At 37.3% G+C, this 19,717-nt stretch overlaps 1 protein-coding gene across 1 annotated transcript in view; it reads right to left on the minus strand.

Annotated features, from left to right (window-relative positions):
- The window catches only part of thsd7aa (thrombospondin, type I, domain containing 7Aa), a 406,075-nt gene that overhangs the window by 86,569 nt on the left and 299,789 nt on the right, over positions 1–19,717 (minus strand). The window contains exons 10-11 of the mRNA XM_059972618.1: positions 9,151–9,283; positions 597–700 (exon numbers count right to left, since the gene is read on the minus strand). Of these exons, the coding sequence (XP_059828601.1) occupies positions 597–700; positions 9,151–9,283 (237 nt within the window). The remainder of the gene's footprint in view (positions 1–596; positions 701–9,150; positions 9,284–19,717) is intronic.

Raw genomic sequence — 19,717 nt, forward strand, 5'->3', positions numbered from 1 at the left:
TGTTCTTTCCATCTTGTTTCTCCACGCACACGTATTTGTACATTACGGATTGTAAATGTACCATGAATTAACATGAATGAATAACATTTTGAAATAAAATTTCACCCACTATATATATTAAAAAGCATTTTTAAGAATGATAACACGATGAAGCGGCATTGATTCTGCAGTTTTTTTAATCACAATACACCTTCTTCTGTTAGTGTCTAGTTCTTCACCTAAGAATCAATTTATTTTAAGTGGCAGAAAATGACTTCAAAACTATCATCCAGAACAATTTATTTGTGATAGCTCTTTTAGACCAATGATCAATTTCTTTGTAAATATAAAGCTTATAAAGTATGTCTATTAGTGCCCTGGTGTCAAACAAAGAAATAAATTTGAGAACTACATTCAAGACCTGGAAAGCAGTGGCAATTAGAGTAACTCAAATAAGTGATTACAGTGTATTAGGGGCATTTGTCAGTGCTGACTCCTGGCACAACTCTTGAGCTGTTAGGTCAATTTTAGACAAATTGGGACGACATCAGAATCGTTAGAGATCCCTGCTGAATGTGGTTTGTGTGATATTTTTAGCTGTAAACAAGAAAACTAACCTCTGGTTTGAAGGCCTGGTCCACAGGATTCATGTGCTCCTGGGCTATCTTGACGGACATACCAAGGTACCAACTGACAGCGCCGCCATTTGTGTGTTTTCCACCTATTGAAAATAATACATAATTAGTTACTATATAGTATTGAACTAAGAAAGGAAGAAGTTGCATTTATTTTTAAGACAATTATTTAATTTTCATTTTCCCATAAAATGCCTTCCAATCTTGTACCTTCTTCCTTCTAAAGGCAGAACTACTTGGAAATCGGATTTGCAAGGAAAGATCGACTTGGGCTTCTTGGCCTCAAGCTGATGTGAAGAAAAACTTTAACATAAAAAATTAAATTAAAATACAATTGAAAATTTACCAAAAAGATTAAATGCAGTGTTAGAACTGATATGAAGAAATTCTTCTTCATACAAAGCATGATTAATAAGCTATATCAAGTTGTCATTCTTAAAATGGATTTTTTTATCTGTATGTTTTAAAAATTTTATTCCAAAATATTATCCATTAGCTATTTGCAGATTTACATACAGTAATGCACAATCACATGGAATAACTTTCAGATACAGATGCAAGAACAAAAACTTCAGTACTTGATGGCTTTTTCATTTGTTGACTGTTCTTTGTATGAAGGATTTCTTGATAATAGGACAAAATACATATGCGAGTCTGTTTAGGAAACAGTTGGGTATTACAAGAGAGGAAGCAGAGTGATGTAGAGAGAGAGACATGTTAAGACTTTGCAAATAGCTAAATTAACATGGGTTTTCTTTATTCATAATGATTCTATAATCAAAGAGTTACTGCACAGTGATCACAGTGTGATCAGAATATAGCTAAATTTGTGGCAATGGCTTTAATGAGGTTAAAAATAATGCAAGGCCACGTAGAATAGTTGTTTTGCCCCCTGGACTTTGTTTTTTCTTGCCACATGGTGAAAAATGTTCATTGTACCTCTCCATGGAATTAGTGTGGTTCAAGAAGCAGATCTACAACCTTTGGGATCAAATCATTGAGGAAGATACTTGAGAAAACACTATCTGTAGCAGTCCACCAGGAGACATGTCTCTGGCTACCACAGTCAATTTGTCTCCTGGATTCTTTCTTTGAAACTTACTGGAATATCCTCCTCTTCCAAGAGGTTATGGATTTATAACTGAATTCCTCACTGCAGAGTTTTAGAACTTCAGTGAACATGCTATCTGCCACCTGTGCCTTTTTTAACTTTCTGTAAGTGAAGAATAATGACAAAGCAGGATCAGATCCTCAATATGGATTTTGAGCTCTGTCGCGGGACAAAGTTACCAGGTAGAAAGGAAATGATTCAAGGATGTCCAGAATCTCTTTATAAACAACTTTCATGACTTCAGGTTTTCACTAACGAGACCTCAAGTGGGGGAAAAAGTATTTTGACTGACAAGGAACTAGGAATCAAAGCATCAAGGCCAAATAAGAGGCCACAGTAAATGACAGAAAAAGCATTTCACCTCACAACCTACTAACCTACTATGTTTGTACTTGCATCAAGCATTTACTGTCCCATGCATAGCAAGTCTGTGGGTCTCACATAAACCTCATCAGCCACCTCAGAACCTATGGAAATGCAGTGGAAGCAAGTCATCCTCAAACCCAAGGGAGTGACTCGGGCAAGAGTTTTGGCTCACAATCTATTTGTAGGTGTTTCACTGAATAATGCTATGGTGAGTGCCAGTCTGGTCTCCTGAGTCCATTTTCCAAAGCAAAGAAGAGCTTCTGACTGTCCTCCTCCTCCCACGGAACAAATGCATTAGAAACTCCACCAAGAGATTGTGGGGAAAAAATTGAATTTGCCCAGGGAATGAATGAGCTGTCTGACTCTTCTCTTTGACTGACCCCAGCCTTCTCTATGCCAACACAACTTCAACCTTAAGCAGCATACACAAAATGTTGGAGGTATTCAGCAAACTCAGCATCTATGGAGGGTAATACACAGTCAGCAGTTTGCTCCAAGACCCTTCTCCTTCTATTGGTACATGCATTTCCAGCTGACCCCCACATGGCTTTTAACAAGAAATTTCATTGGCTGAACCATAAGCTTTGGTCAGATAGAATCCAGGATGAGTAATTCAATGGGTATCATACTGGCTTTGTGGTAAGAGTCACAGGATGATAGTTGAGGATTGTTTTTCATATTGGAGGCTCGTGACCAGTGATGTGCCACATGTGCCACATCCTCTCCCGTTGCTTGTCAGGGACCAGAAGACAGAGCTTCAGAAATAGAAGGATGTCTCTTGGAACAGAGATGAGGAGGGATTGAATCTGTGGAATTCACTGGAGGCCAAATCATTGGGAATATTTAAAGTGGAAGCTGATAGGTTCTTGATTAGTAAGGGTTTCAAAGGTTCTTGGGAGAAGGCAGGAGAATGAGGTTGAGATGTATCATAAATCAGCCATGATTGAATAGAGGAGCAGATTCAACGTACTGAATACCTATTAAAGTGGGCACTGAGTGCATGTTCATGGTGTTCTGTTGTTATAGCCCATCTGCTTCAAGGTTTGTCAGGTTGTGCATTTAGAGATGATCATTTGCACATCATTGCTGTAACATGTGGTTATTTGAGTTACCCTCACCTTCCTGTCAGCTTGAGCCAGTTTGGGCATTCTCCTTTGACCTCTCTCATTAACAAGGCATTTTCACCCACAGAACTGCCGCTTACTGTATATTTTTTTGTTTGTTTTTCTTGTGCACTGTTCTCTGTAAACTCCTGAGACTGTTATGCATGAAAATCAAAAGAGATCAGCAGTTTTTTCAGATACTCAAACCACCCCATCTGGCACCAACAATCATTCCACGCTGAAAGTCATTTCTGATTTTTGGTCTGAACAACAACAGAAACTCTTGACCATGTTTACTTGTTTATATACATTGAGTTGCTGCCACATGATTAGTTGTTTCTCTATTTGCATTAACAAGCAAGTGTATATGTATACCTAATAAAGTGGCCACTGGGTGTTTATAAATGATATGGATGAAAATGTAGCTGGGATAATTAGTAAGTTTGGTGATATAATGGACAGTGAAGGCTGTCAAGGTTACAACAGGATCAAGATCAACTGGGAAAGTGGGTCAAGGAATGGCAGATGGAACGTAACTCACCCAAGTGTGAAGTGTTGCTTTTTGGGAAGTTAAACCAGGGCAGAACATATACATTGGTAGCGTGTGGATGGAACAATCAGTCAGATTAAGTAGAAGAGCTCAGAACAATTAAATTTTGAAGGCATTTGGACAAGTGCATGGACAGAAAAGATTTAGAGGGGTATGGGTCAACTGAAGGCAAATGAGACTAGAATAGACATCTTGATTGATATGGTCACATTGGACCAACTGTCCTGTTTACAAGCTGTATAACTTTATGACTATAACCTCTGCACGGTCCCTTGCAGAATAATTTCCTATTCGCTAAGTGACTCTACTAATTAAATATTGAAGAGCTCTTTTTTGGGTAGAGTCATGCCAGCTGGACTTGCCTCACTTAGTTCCTCAAAACAGCAATTAGTTTAATATATATCACTGCAGTATTCATGACTTTCCAACAGGCTGACTGTTGCTCATTCCTACCAACAAAACAACATTTTTAATGTGTATTAATTTCTTCAGCAATATTAATTTACCTTGGTATTACTTTTGAATTGGTGCAGTACTATAACACAAGAATCCTCCAAAAGAGCTCACCACATGACTGTGATTTGTTTGCTGAGTGAATAAAATATGAGTTTCTAAAAAAGTTTGGTCTCCTTCCCTCTAAGGCTGATTTTAACCCATCCTCCTGAGTCATTGTTATACAAGAAATAATCCTGTGGCAAACTGATAAGAATTACATCAATTCAGTTGCTGACTTTATCCTAACAGACCTGTCAAATTCACAAATGGAATGAAATCTGCCCCTAGAATATTGAATCCAAAGTATGGAATCTGTATTAATGTGCAACAGTAACTGTGGTTTTAGTAAGTTCATTAAAATAACATGCAAAGAGCCTTTCAACATTTTATGCATTAATTTTGCAGTGAGGTAAGTTTTATCTGTGCAATGATATAACAAAATGAGAATACACCTGTAGTTTAGAATTATCACAGTTTAAGTTCCACAAGAGAAAAATATATCAGCTTGCCAATTTGCTAATTTTTGGTTTACAAGTCCGTAAACTTTTAAGCCCCCTGTATACTGTACACTGTTATAATCTAGTCCAGTGAAATTTCATTGAAAACGTATTCCTATCACCATGCCAAGTAAGATTATTGTATATAACCAAAGCTAAAAAAACTTTCATTAATCAATTTAATACAATCATTAAAATAAAACACTCTTCCCCCTCAATGGTCTAGATTTCATGAGAATGCAATTTGATTATTTATTTTCAGTGGTATGATTCCAAAGAATTACAGTTACCAATAATTTGCATAATATACATCAGTCTTCACTTTTTCAGTCAAACTCTTCGCCTATTAGAGCCTTCTTTTTTTAAGATGCAGATTTACTAATCATAGAAAATGGCCATTTTGCCCATTACAATTGTGTTGCTCTTTGAAAGACCTTTATATTTGATTCCCCTGTCCTACTCTTCTACCACAATTGCTAATTGAGAACTTATTAATTCTGTTTTGAACATGTAATGTAGTGAATTCTTAATGAAATGATTTGCTGTGTAGAAATGATCTTTGACCTCCCAATCAGTTTAAACCTGAGACTTCTAATTACCAAACCCTTGTCAGCATAATTGTTTCTTTATATCTACTCTAGTCAAACCACTCATAATTTTGAACAACTTTATCCAAAAGCATTTCCATGCTAAGTGTAACCCCATCTTCTCCGTATTTCTATCTAATCAAAGGTCTTTATTCTGCTACCATTCTAGAAAAGCTCCACTTTATATTCTCTAAGGTCTTGTCATGCCACCTAAAGTCTGATGTCTAGAACTGAATCCATTATTCCAGTTTAGACCTAACTAGTGACACATAGACGTGTAGTATATAGCATGGCTGCTACACTCCATTCATCTATTTGGAAAACCAAAGCTTTTCACTGTTTCTATCAATCTGCCAAGTTACTTTCAAGATTTGTGTTCACACTCCACCAGCTCTACTTTATGTGTTTTCCTTAAAATGTTATCATTTATAATCATTTACTTAGTAAATCAATTTTAGAATATACAGATTTGTACAGAATATAAGGAGCCTGTAAAAGTATTCACCCCTCATTGGAAGGTTTCATATTTTATTGTTTTACAACATTGAATCATAGTAGATTTAATTTGGCTTTTTTGACACTGATCAACAGAAAAGGACTCTTTCGTATCAAAATGAAAACAGATCTCTACAAAGTGATCTAAATTAATTACGAATATAAAACACAAAATAATTGATTGCATAAGTGTTCACCCCCCCCCCCCTTTAATATGACACACCAAATCAACATCGGTGCAACTAATCAGCATTAACTTTGAAAGTCACATAATTAGTTAAATGGAGATCTATTTTTGAAGTCCTGTGTGTAGTCAATGTGTTTCAATTGATTGTCGTAAGAATACACCTGTATCTAGAAAGTCCAACTGCAGGTGAGTCAGTATCCTTGCAAAAACTACACCATGAAGACAAAAGAACACTCCAAGCAACTCTGAAAAGGTTATTGAAAAGCACAAGTTAGGAGATGGATACAAGAACATTTCCAAGTCACTGAATATCCCTTGGAGTACAATTAAGTCAATCATTAAGAAATGAAAAGGATATGGCACAGCTATAAATCTGCCTAGAGCAGGCCACCCTCAAAAGCGGAGTGACCGTGCAAATAAGGGCTAATGAGGGAGGCCACCAAGAGATCCATGACACCTCTGGATGAGTTACAAGCTTCAGTGGCTGAGATGGGAGAGACCGCACACAGCAACTGTAGCCCAGGTGTTTCACAAGTCGCAACGTTATGGGAGAGTGGCAAAGGGAAAGCCACTGTTCAAAAATTTCACATGAAATCTCCGCTAGAGTTTGCCAGAGGGCATGTGGGAGACTCTGAAGTCAGCTGGAAGAAGGTTCTATGGTCTGATGAAACCAAAATTGAGCTTGTTGACCATCAGACTACACACTATGTTTGGCATAAGCCAAATGCTGCATATCATCAAAAATACACCACCCCTTTCATGAAGCATATTAGTGGTTGAATCATGCTGTGGGGGTGCTTCACTGCAGCAGTCCCAGAAAGGCTTGTGAAGGTAGGAAATAATATGAATGCAGCAAAATATAGGGAAATCCTGATGCAGTATGCAAGAAACTGCAAATTGGGAGAAGATCTTTATTCCACAAGACAATGACCCTAAGCATAAAGCCAAAGCTACACAGGAATAGCTTAAAAACAACAAAATTAATGTCCTGGAGTGGCCAAGTCAGAGTCCATACTTTTATCCAGTTGAGAATCTGTGGCTGGACTTGAAAAGGGCTGTTCACTCTCAATCTCCATGCAACCTGAGAAAGCTTGAACAGATTTGTAAATAAGAATGGGGAAAAATTGCAGGTTCCAAATGTGCAAAGCTGATAGAGACCTATCCACATAGACTCACTGTTGTAATTGCTGCCAAAATGCATCTACTAAATACAGAATTGCAAGGGGTGAATAATTATGCAATCAATTATTTTATGTTTTATATTTTTAATTAGTTTAGATCAGTGGATATCTATTTTCACTTTAACACAAAAGAGTCTTTTTCTGCTGATCAGTGTCAAAAAAAACTAAACTAAATCCACTGTGATTCAATATTGTAAAACAACAAAACATGAAACCTTTCATTTTATATGTGTGAATACATATAGGTGAATATAAATACAAAGGGTGAATACATTTTATGGGCACTGTACACAGCGGATTTTCTAACCACAAGATGCTGGAGGAACTCAGCAGGCCAGGGAGCATCAATGGAAAAATGGACAGTCATTTCCAGAATCTGCCGATTTTCTCTTGCTTGTGACTTTTTATATTATAGTTGATTGCTCCTTAGTTGGGAATTAAATTTACATCTGATTAAGTAATGTAATTCAAAATACCTCTGGATTGTTAGGTATAGGTGACACTTTTCTTTCCATAAAAAAAAGCAAATGGCTGTGCAAGAAATGAAAGAGGAGATTCGTTGTTTAGTGCTACGTATTATTTAAACGAGATGGATAGCAAGCCTGAGTTTTACAGAGAGAGAAATAAAGCAGAATTGAAAGTCAAATAAGGCTCTGAGTTTAGAACTGGTGAATATACATGTGTTCATCCATCATGAGAAGACAGATAAATGCTTTAGCCATAAAACTACTCTGACAGCAGTGCCCCATCTATCTCAAGCAGATGGACTTAATAGTGGCCAGTCTTTCTTCCAACAATTGATATGCTCATTCAACTGGTTCATAATATTACTTTGTATTTTCTCGTAAGGATTCTGACAGAGAAGTCCAACAGACTGTGTTAAGAGATTAAGGGTTAGAGCTATGAGAGGTTTCTCATCAAATTCCCACAGAGTGTATAGATATCTTTTGGGAAGGCCTTTGCCATATAAATGCAGTCAAGAAGCAGGCAGCAGCAAGGGTAGGAGAGGGAAATCATGGCTGGTGGAAAGGAATGAGGCTATCAATTTTCTACAAAGGGTGCATACAGGTGATTGAAACTTGGGAGGTGGGAACATAAGGAGGAGTAGCAAGGAAGGGATTGTTGTGATGGAGAAGAGCTTGGTGAAGGAATGGTCAGCTTGAAGCAGCTAGATTCATTTTAACAGAGAGAAACATACCTGTACCCATTCTGCTTGACCCACAATGAGCACACTAAATGCACTCATAAGATGATTCTGGCTCTTAATGTCCTTCTTCACCTGGACATTCATGTTTCTAGCCTAAATGTGGCACCACTGCAGATCCATTACAAAACCAATTATGTATTTGTCTTCTGACAGCAATCACAATATTTTCATATAGAAGCTATTATAAGGATTAGCTTTGCTTAAAGGGCCAATTTGATTGTAATGATCTACTTTGAAAATTAAGCTAGCACTCTTGACCTCTGAGTCACAACTCCATGAATAAGTACTAGTTAGGCAGACAATACACTCATATTGCTATATCAACTTTACAGTGAATGCACCTCAAGTATGCAAATGAGAATTTAAACAGCTTGGACTAATCAAGCAATATATATTCACAAGACAGCGAGCCAAAGAGTGCTAACCGACTATATCATCAGTTCAGTTTATCTGTAAATGCTACATTTTGAAGAAAGAAACCAGTTTGTATGAGAAGTCAAAATTCTTGCTGCGTGTTCCACTATTGTGTTTATGAGTTCACTAATGGCTGTGTGTTCCACCTGAGATCATCTGGCTTGACATTAATTACGAACTGATATTAAATGCTTCCTAAAATCAGAACCTATTTAACATGGAGAATGAAGAAATTGCTTCATTCGTAAAATATTTGTAAAGAAAAGCACAATAATTAATCAAAATTAAGCAGGAGTTGAGTTTAACGCAGTCAGATTATATTCAATCTGATGGTCATTTTTACCTGTAATTATTGCAGACAGGAGGGGACTCACAATCCTTCTCCTCAAAGAGTGTATCAGGACAATCACGCCCGCCGTTTGATGGTAATTGAATAATCATACGATGGCGGGATTGCTTTGCTGTGTTCTCACCTCCTGCAAGTAATGAAATATCACAACAGTTCATGAATAAGGCTTAGATCCTGCACTGTGTACAGATTTAATTAAAAATCTTTAACTTGCAGATTGCCTTTTTGTACACACAACTAGAGAAGGAATTAATATTTTAAATCCAGGGCGATGTTCAAAAGAGTCATTGTGGAGGATTTTGATTGTACAGGTGAGGAAACACTGTTGCCAGTGGCAGACTGATCAATAATCAAACAAAACAGAATTAAGCAGGTCAGACAATATTCTGTGGAGAAAGAAAAAATGGGTTACAATGGCTGACCTTCCATCAGAACTGTCCAGTTTTGACACAAACCAGAATAGACGACAATCTGAAATTGGTGAATTCAACAGCGAATCCCAGGGGCTGCAACGTACCTAAAAGCAGATGAGATGTTGTTCCTTGAGCTAACACTGACCTTCATTACAACCTTGTAGGAGACTAATGGGACAGCAGAATGTAAATTAAAGTGTCAGGTGACTGGAAGCTCAGGGATGCTTTTGTGATCTGAAGATAAATGTTCTATAAAGTGGTCACTTAACCTGTGTTGTTTTTTTCTGATGTGCAGTACAACGCAAAAGTCGTAGGCACCTTAAATTTTCATATTGTTTCTGTTTCCAGTTCTGATCATGGATTTTTGATGTAAAATATTAACAGTACTTCTTTTTCCACAAATGCTGCCTGCCTTGATGAGTGTTTCCAACATTTTCTTTTTTTGAGTTCTGGCTTAACTCTGTTTTCCTCTCTACATAAGCTGCCTGACCAGTGGCATATATCCTGTTTATTTTTTTGTTTTAGATTTCTAAAACTTCTATGCTCTGCCTCTCTCAATTCCAATATGTTCTTTTCCTTTTCTTTTAAATTAATCGCCAATTTGCCCTCTTTCATCCATTAGCAAGATCCCTTCAAAAGCATAGCGTCACTTGGATATGCTTGGCCTCCTGTTTGCTCCACCTTTTCCCCTCTGTGAAATCGAAAGCATGTTACTTTGCTTTTTATTTCTCCAGTTCAATGGACAGGTTACTGACCAGAAATATTAACTCAATTTCACTTTCTATAAAATAATACCTTAAATGCTGAGCACTGCCAGCACTTTGTATTTTTATTTCAGGGTTCTAGAATTTGTGGCTGCTTTGATTTTCAAGGCTGCTGAAATTTTGAAAAAGCTTTAGATGGTAAGATGCTAGGAAATAACAATGCCTGCCTCACATAGTCTTAATTTGAATAGTGTGGATTTAGTTGATAGTAAGGGAGATAATAAGGACATTGATCTGGTTGAAAGTAATTGGAAGATAGATAATGTTAATAATATTAGCAGGAAGATGAGGTGAAATATCCTAGCACCCAGTAATATTCAGAAGTGAATTGAATTAAGATGCTTATGGTGCAAACATTGCACTTCAATTGTAAAGGGAATGGCCTGATTGGGAATCAAATTCAGGTTGCCGGGTTGAAATTCCAGCACTCGACCACTGCATCACTGAGGATTGTGAGTGAGTCCAATTGCAGAAAGCACAACACAGACAGGAGTTGATATGCTGATTTGAAAGTGACTTTTACTTTCTTTTAGCCAGGATGGGCAAAAACAGGAAACCAGTCCAACTCAGAAATGCAGTAATCCAAGCATAAGTTCACAAACCAAACCTAACATAAGATGCACAAACAAGATCCAGAAATGGCAGACAGACATAAAAACACAGAGAAGACTCAAAAAAAATAGTCAGAGGCTTTTGCTATTTACAATGTCACACTTTAAGACAGAACAAAGTAAGGTACAAGAAGCAGTTTTTAAATACACAGATAATAATTGGCAACATGTGCAGTTAATGAGCAATAACAAGAGAGTCCGATCAGTTCTGAAAAAACCCTTAGGAAACTTTGTCTGCCCCTGCTAGCCAACCCCAGAATAGACTGGAGTCCAAGTATCAATAGGGAAAAGCAACTCTAAAACACAGTGCTCAATAAAATAACTTTTTAAAGTAATCATAGTAATATAAACCCAGTGGTGAATGGATAACTCACATTCATTCATTAAAATGAAACAAATCTGGATTTATGCTTAGGAACTAACTTATAATTACATTTAATTTCTGTTAAGATTCACTTAATAGTTTTGTTAACTACTTCCCACTTCTTCTGACTTCTCATTATGCCATTTTACCTTCATGAAACATGATTCAATTTATTTCATTCTAAGTTCTGAGTCAGAAAGTTGTGGGTTCAAATCCCATTCAATGTACAGTGCCTTGAAAAAGTAATCAGCCTCCAACCAGGGATTTTTATCAGTTTAACTGAGAATTTCAGTTGTGAATAACCTGCTCCATTTTTCTCAGTGCATCCCATAAAAACAGGGAAATTTGTAAATTATGAAAACATAACAAATACAATCATCTGATGAGCTGAAGAGGATAAATAACTATGCTGCTCCATTGGTAAGCCAAAAATTGCAGTAATAGGATGAGGATGTAAATCAATACTTAAAACTGTTGCTGTGTGCATACATCTACTGATGTTTCTGGACACATCATCACTGATGTTCCTGGAATCATTGGGTGTTTTGGATCTTTCAGCATCATACACCCTCCTCCAGGTGACCCAGCTGGGGATGATCAGACCCCAGCTTGTGTCCAGATGGCTAGCTACACATGACTCCATGGCTCCCCTCTCTTCAGCCCCAGGCATCTTGAGGCCCTCTCAGCTACATTGGTGATATTGCGGATGGCTCTCCTCTTCCTCTCTCCCTCGATGCCCAAATTGCTGAAGGCTCTGGCGAATCTCCTGCAACCAACTTCCACTGGGAGACACCTTGCAGTTGCTGACCAGTCCTGCATACTTCGATAGCTTCCTTTCAAAGGCCTCTTCCAAGCGATCTTCCCACTGGACTGTCAACTCCGGCAACACCACCTGCTTCGTGGACTCAGACACAAGGACAATATCTGGTTGCAGGGTGGTGGCTGCAATAATATCAAAAATGTCTTTCCAATATTTCACCAAAAGAGAACAAGACCAGAACAAATGAGGCAAAGGAGCTACCTCAGAATGACATCTATCACAGACCAGGATTTATATGACAGGAAAACTGAGCTAGCTTGTCTTTAGACATGTGGGCCCTATGCACCACCTTAAATTGTATCAATGCATGTTTAGCACATATACAGGAGGAGTTAACTAATTGGAGAATTTTCTCCCATTTCTCTGTAGGTAAGGAAAGTTGAAGTTCCTTTTCCCATTCATTCTTAATTTTATCTGATATACCTGGCTGTATTACATAATCATATCATAAATAGTTGCTATTAAATCCTTCTGATAAGTGTTTAAACCTAAAACTTTTCCATGATATCAGTTGGATGTGAATTTGGAAAAGTATGTAACATATTATTCAAAAAGTCTCTGATTTGTAGTATCTAAAAAATGTGACCTGGGAAGATTATGCAAAGTACTTATTAGACAACTGTTCAAAATACATGAAACAGTTATCCAAGAATAAGTCATGAAAACATGTTATACCCTTCATTTTCCATACCAAGAAGGCTTGATCCATAACAGAAGGTTGAAAAAAGAAATTAGTTATAATAGGGCTTGATGGAATAAATTTATTCAAGCCCAAAAATTTACGAAATTGAAACCATATTTGTGGTGTATATTTAATTATTGGATTACCCGTTTGTTTATTCAATTTAGAAAGAACAAAGGGAAGTGAGGTCCCTAAAATAGAAACCAATGAAAACCCTTGTATGGATTTACATTCCAGGTTTACCCATTGTGGACTTTGAATTACATCCAAGTCCTGTGTCCAAAATATTAAATATCGGATATTAATTGCCTAGTAATAAAATCTTAAATTCCGCAATGCCAAACCACCATCCTTTTTAGACTTCTTTAAATATTTTTTTACTTAACCTAGGATTTTTATTCTGCCATGTGTATGAAGAAAGTTTAGAGTCAATGATATCAAAAAAGGATTTAGAAATAAAAATTGGTAGTGCTTGAAATAAATATAAAAAATTAGGTAAAATAATTATCTTAATAGCATTGATTCGACCAATCAGTGATAAAGACAATGGGGACCATTTAGTAAGCAATTGTTTAACCTGATCAATTAAAAGTAAAAAAATTGATCTTAAATAAATCCTTACGCTTCTTAGTAATTTTAACATCCAAATAAATAAAATAATCAGTAACTAATCTTAATGGTAAGCATTTATAAATTGGAACCTGGATATTTAATGGGAAGAGTTCGCTCTTATTAAGAATCGGTTTGTAGCCAGAAAAGCTGCTAAACTGAGCAAACAGAGATATAACTGCAGGAATGGATTTCGCGGGATTGGAAATATATAGTAACAGGACATCTGCATATAATGATAGCTTGTGTGTCCCATTCCCATGGGTAACTCCAAATATCTTGGGTAAGTCATGAATAGCAATAGCTAAAGGTTCCAAAGCAATATCTAATAATAAAGGGATAAGAGGACAGCCTTGGACTGAAATATTCTATTGCTTCTAGTAAGGAGCCTTATAAAAAGAGAGTTGAACTTCAAATTGAGCATAGACTAGTATTAACATCCTCGATTGAAAATCAATTAATTAAAATGATGAGCCAAGTTTATATACATGATGACAAATCTGGTAAATTACTGGCTAATCAATTCAAAACTGCTTCAGTTAAACACCAGATTATCAAGATTCATAAATGAGATAGTACTCTGATGGTTCATCATAATGAGATAAACAAATCTTTTCAAGAATTTAATACTTCTCATATCAATCAGAATCATACACAATCAGAATCATACAATATAATGTATGAATTTTTAAGGAAATTGAATATTCTGAAATGATCTCCCAATGATTGTTTAAAAGTAGTTGCACCTATTACAGAAGAAGAAATAAAGGAGGCTATTTTTTGATGAATTCAGGTAAAACACTAGTCCTGATGGTTACTCAGTAGAATTTTTAAAATCCTTTTCTACTATACTTTCTCCTTGGTTATGTAAAATCTTTAAGTATGCTTTAGCCATAGGCAAATTACCTCAGTCTTTTTACAAAGCCTCTATTTCCTTAATTCTTAAAAAGGGTAAAGATCCTACTGAATGCATCATATAGGCCTATATCCTGGCTGAATGTGGATTCCAAGATTTTTTTCTAAAATACTGGCAACTTGATTGGAGAATATATTGCCTCAAATTATCTCTGTTGACCAGATTGGACTTATTAAAATTGTTACTCGTCTTTTAATATTAGGAGATTAATTAATATAGTTTACACTCCCTCATCTAGAACTCTAGAATGTGTCATTTCACTGGATGCTGAGAAAGTGTTTGCCAGAGTTGAATGGCCATATTTACTCAGTACATTTGAGAAATTTAATTTTAGTCCAAAATTTATATCCTGGATTAAATTTATATACCATACTCCTTCAACTTTGGTATTTACCAATAATCAAAGATCTCCCTTTTTTCAGTTGTTTCGTGGCACTAGGCAAGGCTGTCCTCTTAGCCCTTTCTTATTCAATATTGCTTTGGAATTATGAAAAAATCAAAATTCAAGAAGTGAAATGTCAGCAGCTCAGAATATTCACCCTCCCCTCCCCCACACACATTGCACAGTACTTAGTTGAACTACCTCTCAAAGATACTACAGCCAGTAGTCTTTTTGGATAAGGTTCTATTAGCTTTGCACAACATGATGCAGCAAGGTTTTCCCATTCCTCATTGCAAAATTGCTCAAGCTGTGCCAGGCTAGTTGGGGATGGCAGTGTTCAGCAATCTTGAGGTCTTGCCAGAGATGTTTGATTGGGTTAAAGTCAGGGCTCTGACTGGGCCACTCAAACACAGCAATTTTCTTCATTTGAAGCCACTCGATGGTTGTTCTGGCAGAGTGCTTTGCATTGTTGTCCTTATGAAAGATTAACATCCCCCTAGTTTAAGCTTTCTGGCAGATGCTAACTGTTCAATAAAGCTGAAATTTGTAAATATACTTCATTTCTAATTTTATGGGTGTATGATCTATTATTCATGCTTACTGGCAATTGTGTACGAGCATTACACAGCATGAGCTCAAGTCGAGGTTTCTTTCATTGCAAAATCATGGGATTCCTGTTTGGCTGAACCTAAAATCATATTGACCATAAGACAAGGGAGCTGAATTAGTCATTTGTCCATTGAGTTTGTTCTGTCATTCATTTATGGCTGATTCCTTTTCCCCCTTCTAAACTCCTTTCCCCAGCCTTCTTGACATAACCCTTGATGCCACGCCCAATCAAGAACCTATCAAGCTCTGCCTTAAATACACTCAACAACCTAGCCCCCACAGCTGCCTGTGGTAACAAATGCCACAAATTCACCATCCTCTGGCTAAAGAAATCTCTCTGCATCTCTGTTTTAAAAGGATGCCCCCTACCCTAAGGGTGTGCCCTCTTGTCCTAAACTCCCCAACCATAGGAAACATCTTTTCCACATCTACTCTGTCTAGGCCTTTCAAATTTTGAAAGGTTTCAATGAGATTCCCCCATCATCCTTCTAACTTCCAGAGAGTACAAACCCAAAGCCATCAAATGTTCCTCATATGGTAACCCTTTCATTCTTGGAATCATCTTTGTAAACCGCCTCTGGACTCACCCCAATGCCAGCACATCTTTTCTTAGATGAGGGGCCCAAAACTATTCACAATACTCAAGGTGAGGCCTCACCAGTGCCTTATAAAGCCTCAGCATCACATCCCTGCTCTTGTAATTTAGACATCTTTAAATAAATTATAACATTTCATTTGTTTTCCTCGCCATCAACTCAACCTGCAAGTTAACCTGGAGGGTGTTCCGCAGATGGTCTCCAAAGTCCTTTTGCATCTCAGATTTTAGGGTTTTCTCCTCGTTTAAAAAATAGTCTGCACAGTTATTTCTTCTATCAAAGTGCATGACCATGCATTTCCCAACATTGTATTTCATTTGCCACTTACTTACCCATTCTCTTAATCTGTCTAAGTTCTTCTGCAGCCTATCTGCTTCCTCAACACTACCTGCCCCTCCACCAATCTTTGTATCATCAGCAAACTTGGCAACAAAGTAATCTATTCCATCATTTAGATCACTGATATGCAGCATAAAAAGAAGTGGTCCCAACATCGATCCTGTGGAACACTTCTAGTCACTGGTAGCCAACCAGGCAAGGATCCTTTCATTCCCACTCACTGCTTTCTACCCATGCTCTAACCATTTTAGTAACTCTCCTGTAATACCATAGGCTCTTAACTTGGTAAGCAGCCTCAGGTGTGGCACCTTGTCAAAGGCCTTCTGAAGGTCCAAATATACAACAGCAACCCTAAATATACAAATATCCACCCTAGACATATGTTGTATTTGAAAGGTGGCCTTCTGAGCACTGGGTCCCATGGCTGTTAGCTGGGCTTGGTGGGGTTGGGGGTTTCACACATTTAGACAGGCATCACCCAGAGTCCCATGTGCAGATCCATGAAGAACCTATATGTTGGCCTCCACACATATTGACATCTACGTGCGCCATTCCCAATTCAGAAGAAATTCTTATCTTTGAATCTTTAATAAATAATACTTTATATGTGTAATAAGGAAATACAGATAACATCAAAACCCAGTGGTCCCAGGGGGAAGCAGCTCTCATGGAAGAGCATTTTTAAATACTTTGAGGATCCATCTCATTATATCAGTCTATGCTTTAATAATATTAATGGATAGAAAATCAGGGCTATCGTCCCACTAACGTAATGTCATTCTTTTTATATCAGTCCAAATAATTTGTAAACTTATTTTAAATTTGTAAATTTTCTGGGAATAGATTTTATTACCAGTTAGAGATTCATCCTTGATGAAAATGTGGTTTCAAAATCTAGATTTGGAGATCAGTGTGTTTAAATTACATCTATTTCTAATTTTCCTATCCAATGTATGGGTGTGACATAGATACCAATTGAATGGAGTTATTATTTTCTCTCCTTGAAATTTGTTTCGCTGACTATACTGAAATTAATGGAATAAAAGTCAGAAGAATTTAACACCTGGGTGCAGTCTGCCAGGTTGGCAGCCAGGTAGGCAAGCATGTCTCTTCTAGTAAATGGCAATTGAGTCCAAAGGGGGCATTCACCTCCACAGGGACCAGAATTCGTGTTCAGACCAAACTTGTTTAATTTGAGCTGACGACAGTGTTATCTGTTTAGGTTTGTCAGCCTTATTCAAATACAAAGGTATGATTGGCAAAGGTTATAAATAAGTGTGTAAGTAATTGCAAGTAGTCCAGTGTCAAAGTATTCCTCATTCTCCCGAGTTCACAGCAGTAATTTCTCACAACTTCAGTAGAGCATGAACTTACACATAACCTGTAAAAAGATCCTGAGTTGGTCTGGTAACAACATTGCAGACTGCTAATTAATCTGAGGGGTCTGATCTTTGATTCGGATGCCACTAAGAATACAAGAAAAATGGTCACTCTCAGTGTGGTGTAGTTAACTGTGTCAAGTCGATGGACAGAAAAACTGGCCCATGTTGCACCTTTTTTTTTACACCCATAAGACAGGAACAAAAAAGACCAATTTCTAATGAATTCCTCAGGAATCCCAAATGTTTGAAATATTCTCAGGCAGACAGAATTAAAAAGGAACTGAAAGCATAAATGGGAAAGGCAAAACAACTGCATGAAATAGTTATAATTACTTAAATGCTATCTAGGTCATACCTGCTTAAAATGAGCAGAGAGGAGAAAATAGTTATAGGATTGACTGCAGGTTTAAATTTTCAGCTGACTGAGAAACAATAAAAAATCCAGTTTCATAAAATGGGAACATTACATTACCTTACTCTTTATGAGATATACCAGCTAGTTTAGTGGTATTGCAGCAACAACCTTGCACTCAATATCAGTAAGACTTAAGAACTAATTGTGGACTTTAGAAAAGGTATGACAAGGGAACACACACCTGTCCTCATAGAGGGATCAGAAGTAGAAAGAGTGAGCAATTTCACATTGCTGGGTGTCAATATCTCTGAAGATCTATACTGGACCCAACATATTGATGCAACTATATTTCATTAGTAGTTTGAGGAAGTTTGGTATGTCATCAAAGAGACTTGCAAATTTTCAACAAATGTACTGTGGAGAGCATCAGTGTCTGGTAAACTTAGTCAGCTGCATCATGGGCACTAGCTTCAGTAGTATCCAGGACATATTCAAGGAGTGATGCCTCAAAAAGACTGCCTCCATTATTAAGGTTATCACTCAGGACATGCCCTGTTCTCATTGCTACCATCAGGAAGGAGGTACAGGAGCCTGAAGGGACACACTCAATGATTCAGGAACAGCTTCTTTCTCTCTGCCATCTGATTTCTGATTGGACATTGAACCCAAGAACACTACTTCTCTACATTTTATTTCTATATTTACATTACTTATTTAATGTTCTATTTAATCCATATATACTTACTACAATTCACATTTTTTCTGTATTATTATGTATTGTACAATTGCTGCAAAGTAAACAAATTTCATGACATATGCCAATGATATTAAACCAGATTCTGATTCTGGTTCTGAATATGATTTATTCGCCATAGCCTTTCATGTTTAAGTTTGTGATTTACTGGGCATCAGCTTTTACTTGTAACACTTGTAGCATAAAGCTGTGACATGGAATGACAAGCACATTAACGTTAGGCGGAAGGCATGCTTCCTTACGAGGAGCAAAAGACAGGTTCCAATACGGGAACCATATAACATATAACCATATAACAATCACAGCACGGAAACAGGCCAACACAGCCCTCCTAGTCCGTGCTGAACTCTTAATCTCACCTAGTCCCACCTACCCGCACTCAGCCCATAACCCTCCACTCCTTTCCTGTCCATATACCTATCCAATTTTACCTTAAATGACACAACTGAACTGGCCTCTACTACTTCTACAGGAAGCTCATTCCACACAGCTATCACTCTCTGAGTTAAGAAATACCCCCTTGTGTTTCCCTTAAACTTCTGCCCCCTAACTCTCAAATCATGTCCTCTCATTTGAATCTCCCCTACTCTCAATGGAAACAGCCTATTCACGTCAACTCTATCTATCCCTCTCAAAATTTTAAATACCTCGATCAAATCCCCCCTCAACCCTCTACGCTCCAATGAATAGAGACCTAACTTGTTCAACCTTTCTCTGTAACTTAAGTGCTGAAACCCAGGTAACAGCCTAGTAAATTGTCTCTGCACTCTCTCTAATTTATTGATATCTTTCCGATAATTCGGTGACCAGAACTGTACACAATATTCCAAATTTGGCCTTACCAATGCCTTGTACAATTTTAACATTACATCCCAACTTCTGTACTCAATGCTCTGATTTATAAAGGCCAGCGTTCCAAAAGCTTTCTTCACCACCCTATCTACATGAGACTCCACCTTCAGGGA

This window comes from Hypanus sabinus, chromosome 6, assembly GCF_030144855.1.
Source record: "Hypanus sabinus isolate sHypSab1 chromosome 6, sHypSab1.hap1, whole genome shotgun sequence".
Lineage (NCBI taxonomy): Eukaryota > Metazoa > Chordata > Chondrichthyes > Myliobatiformes > Dasyatidae > Hypanus > Hypanus sabinus.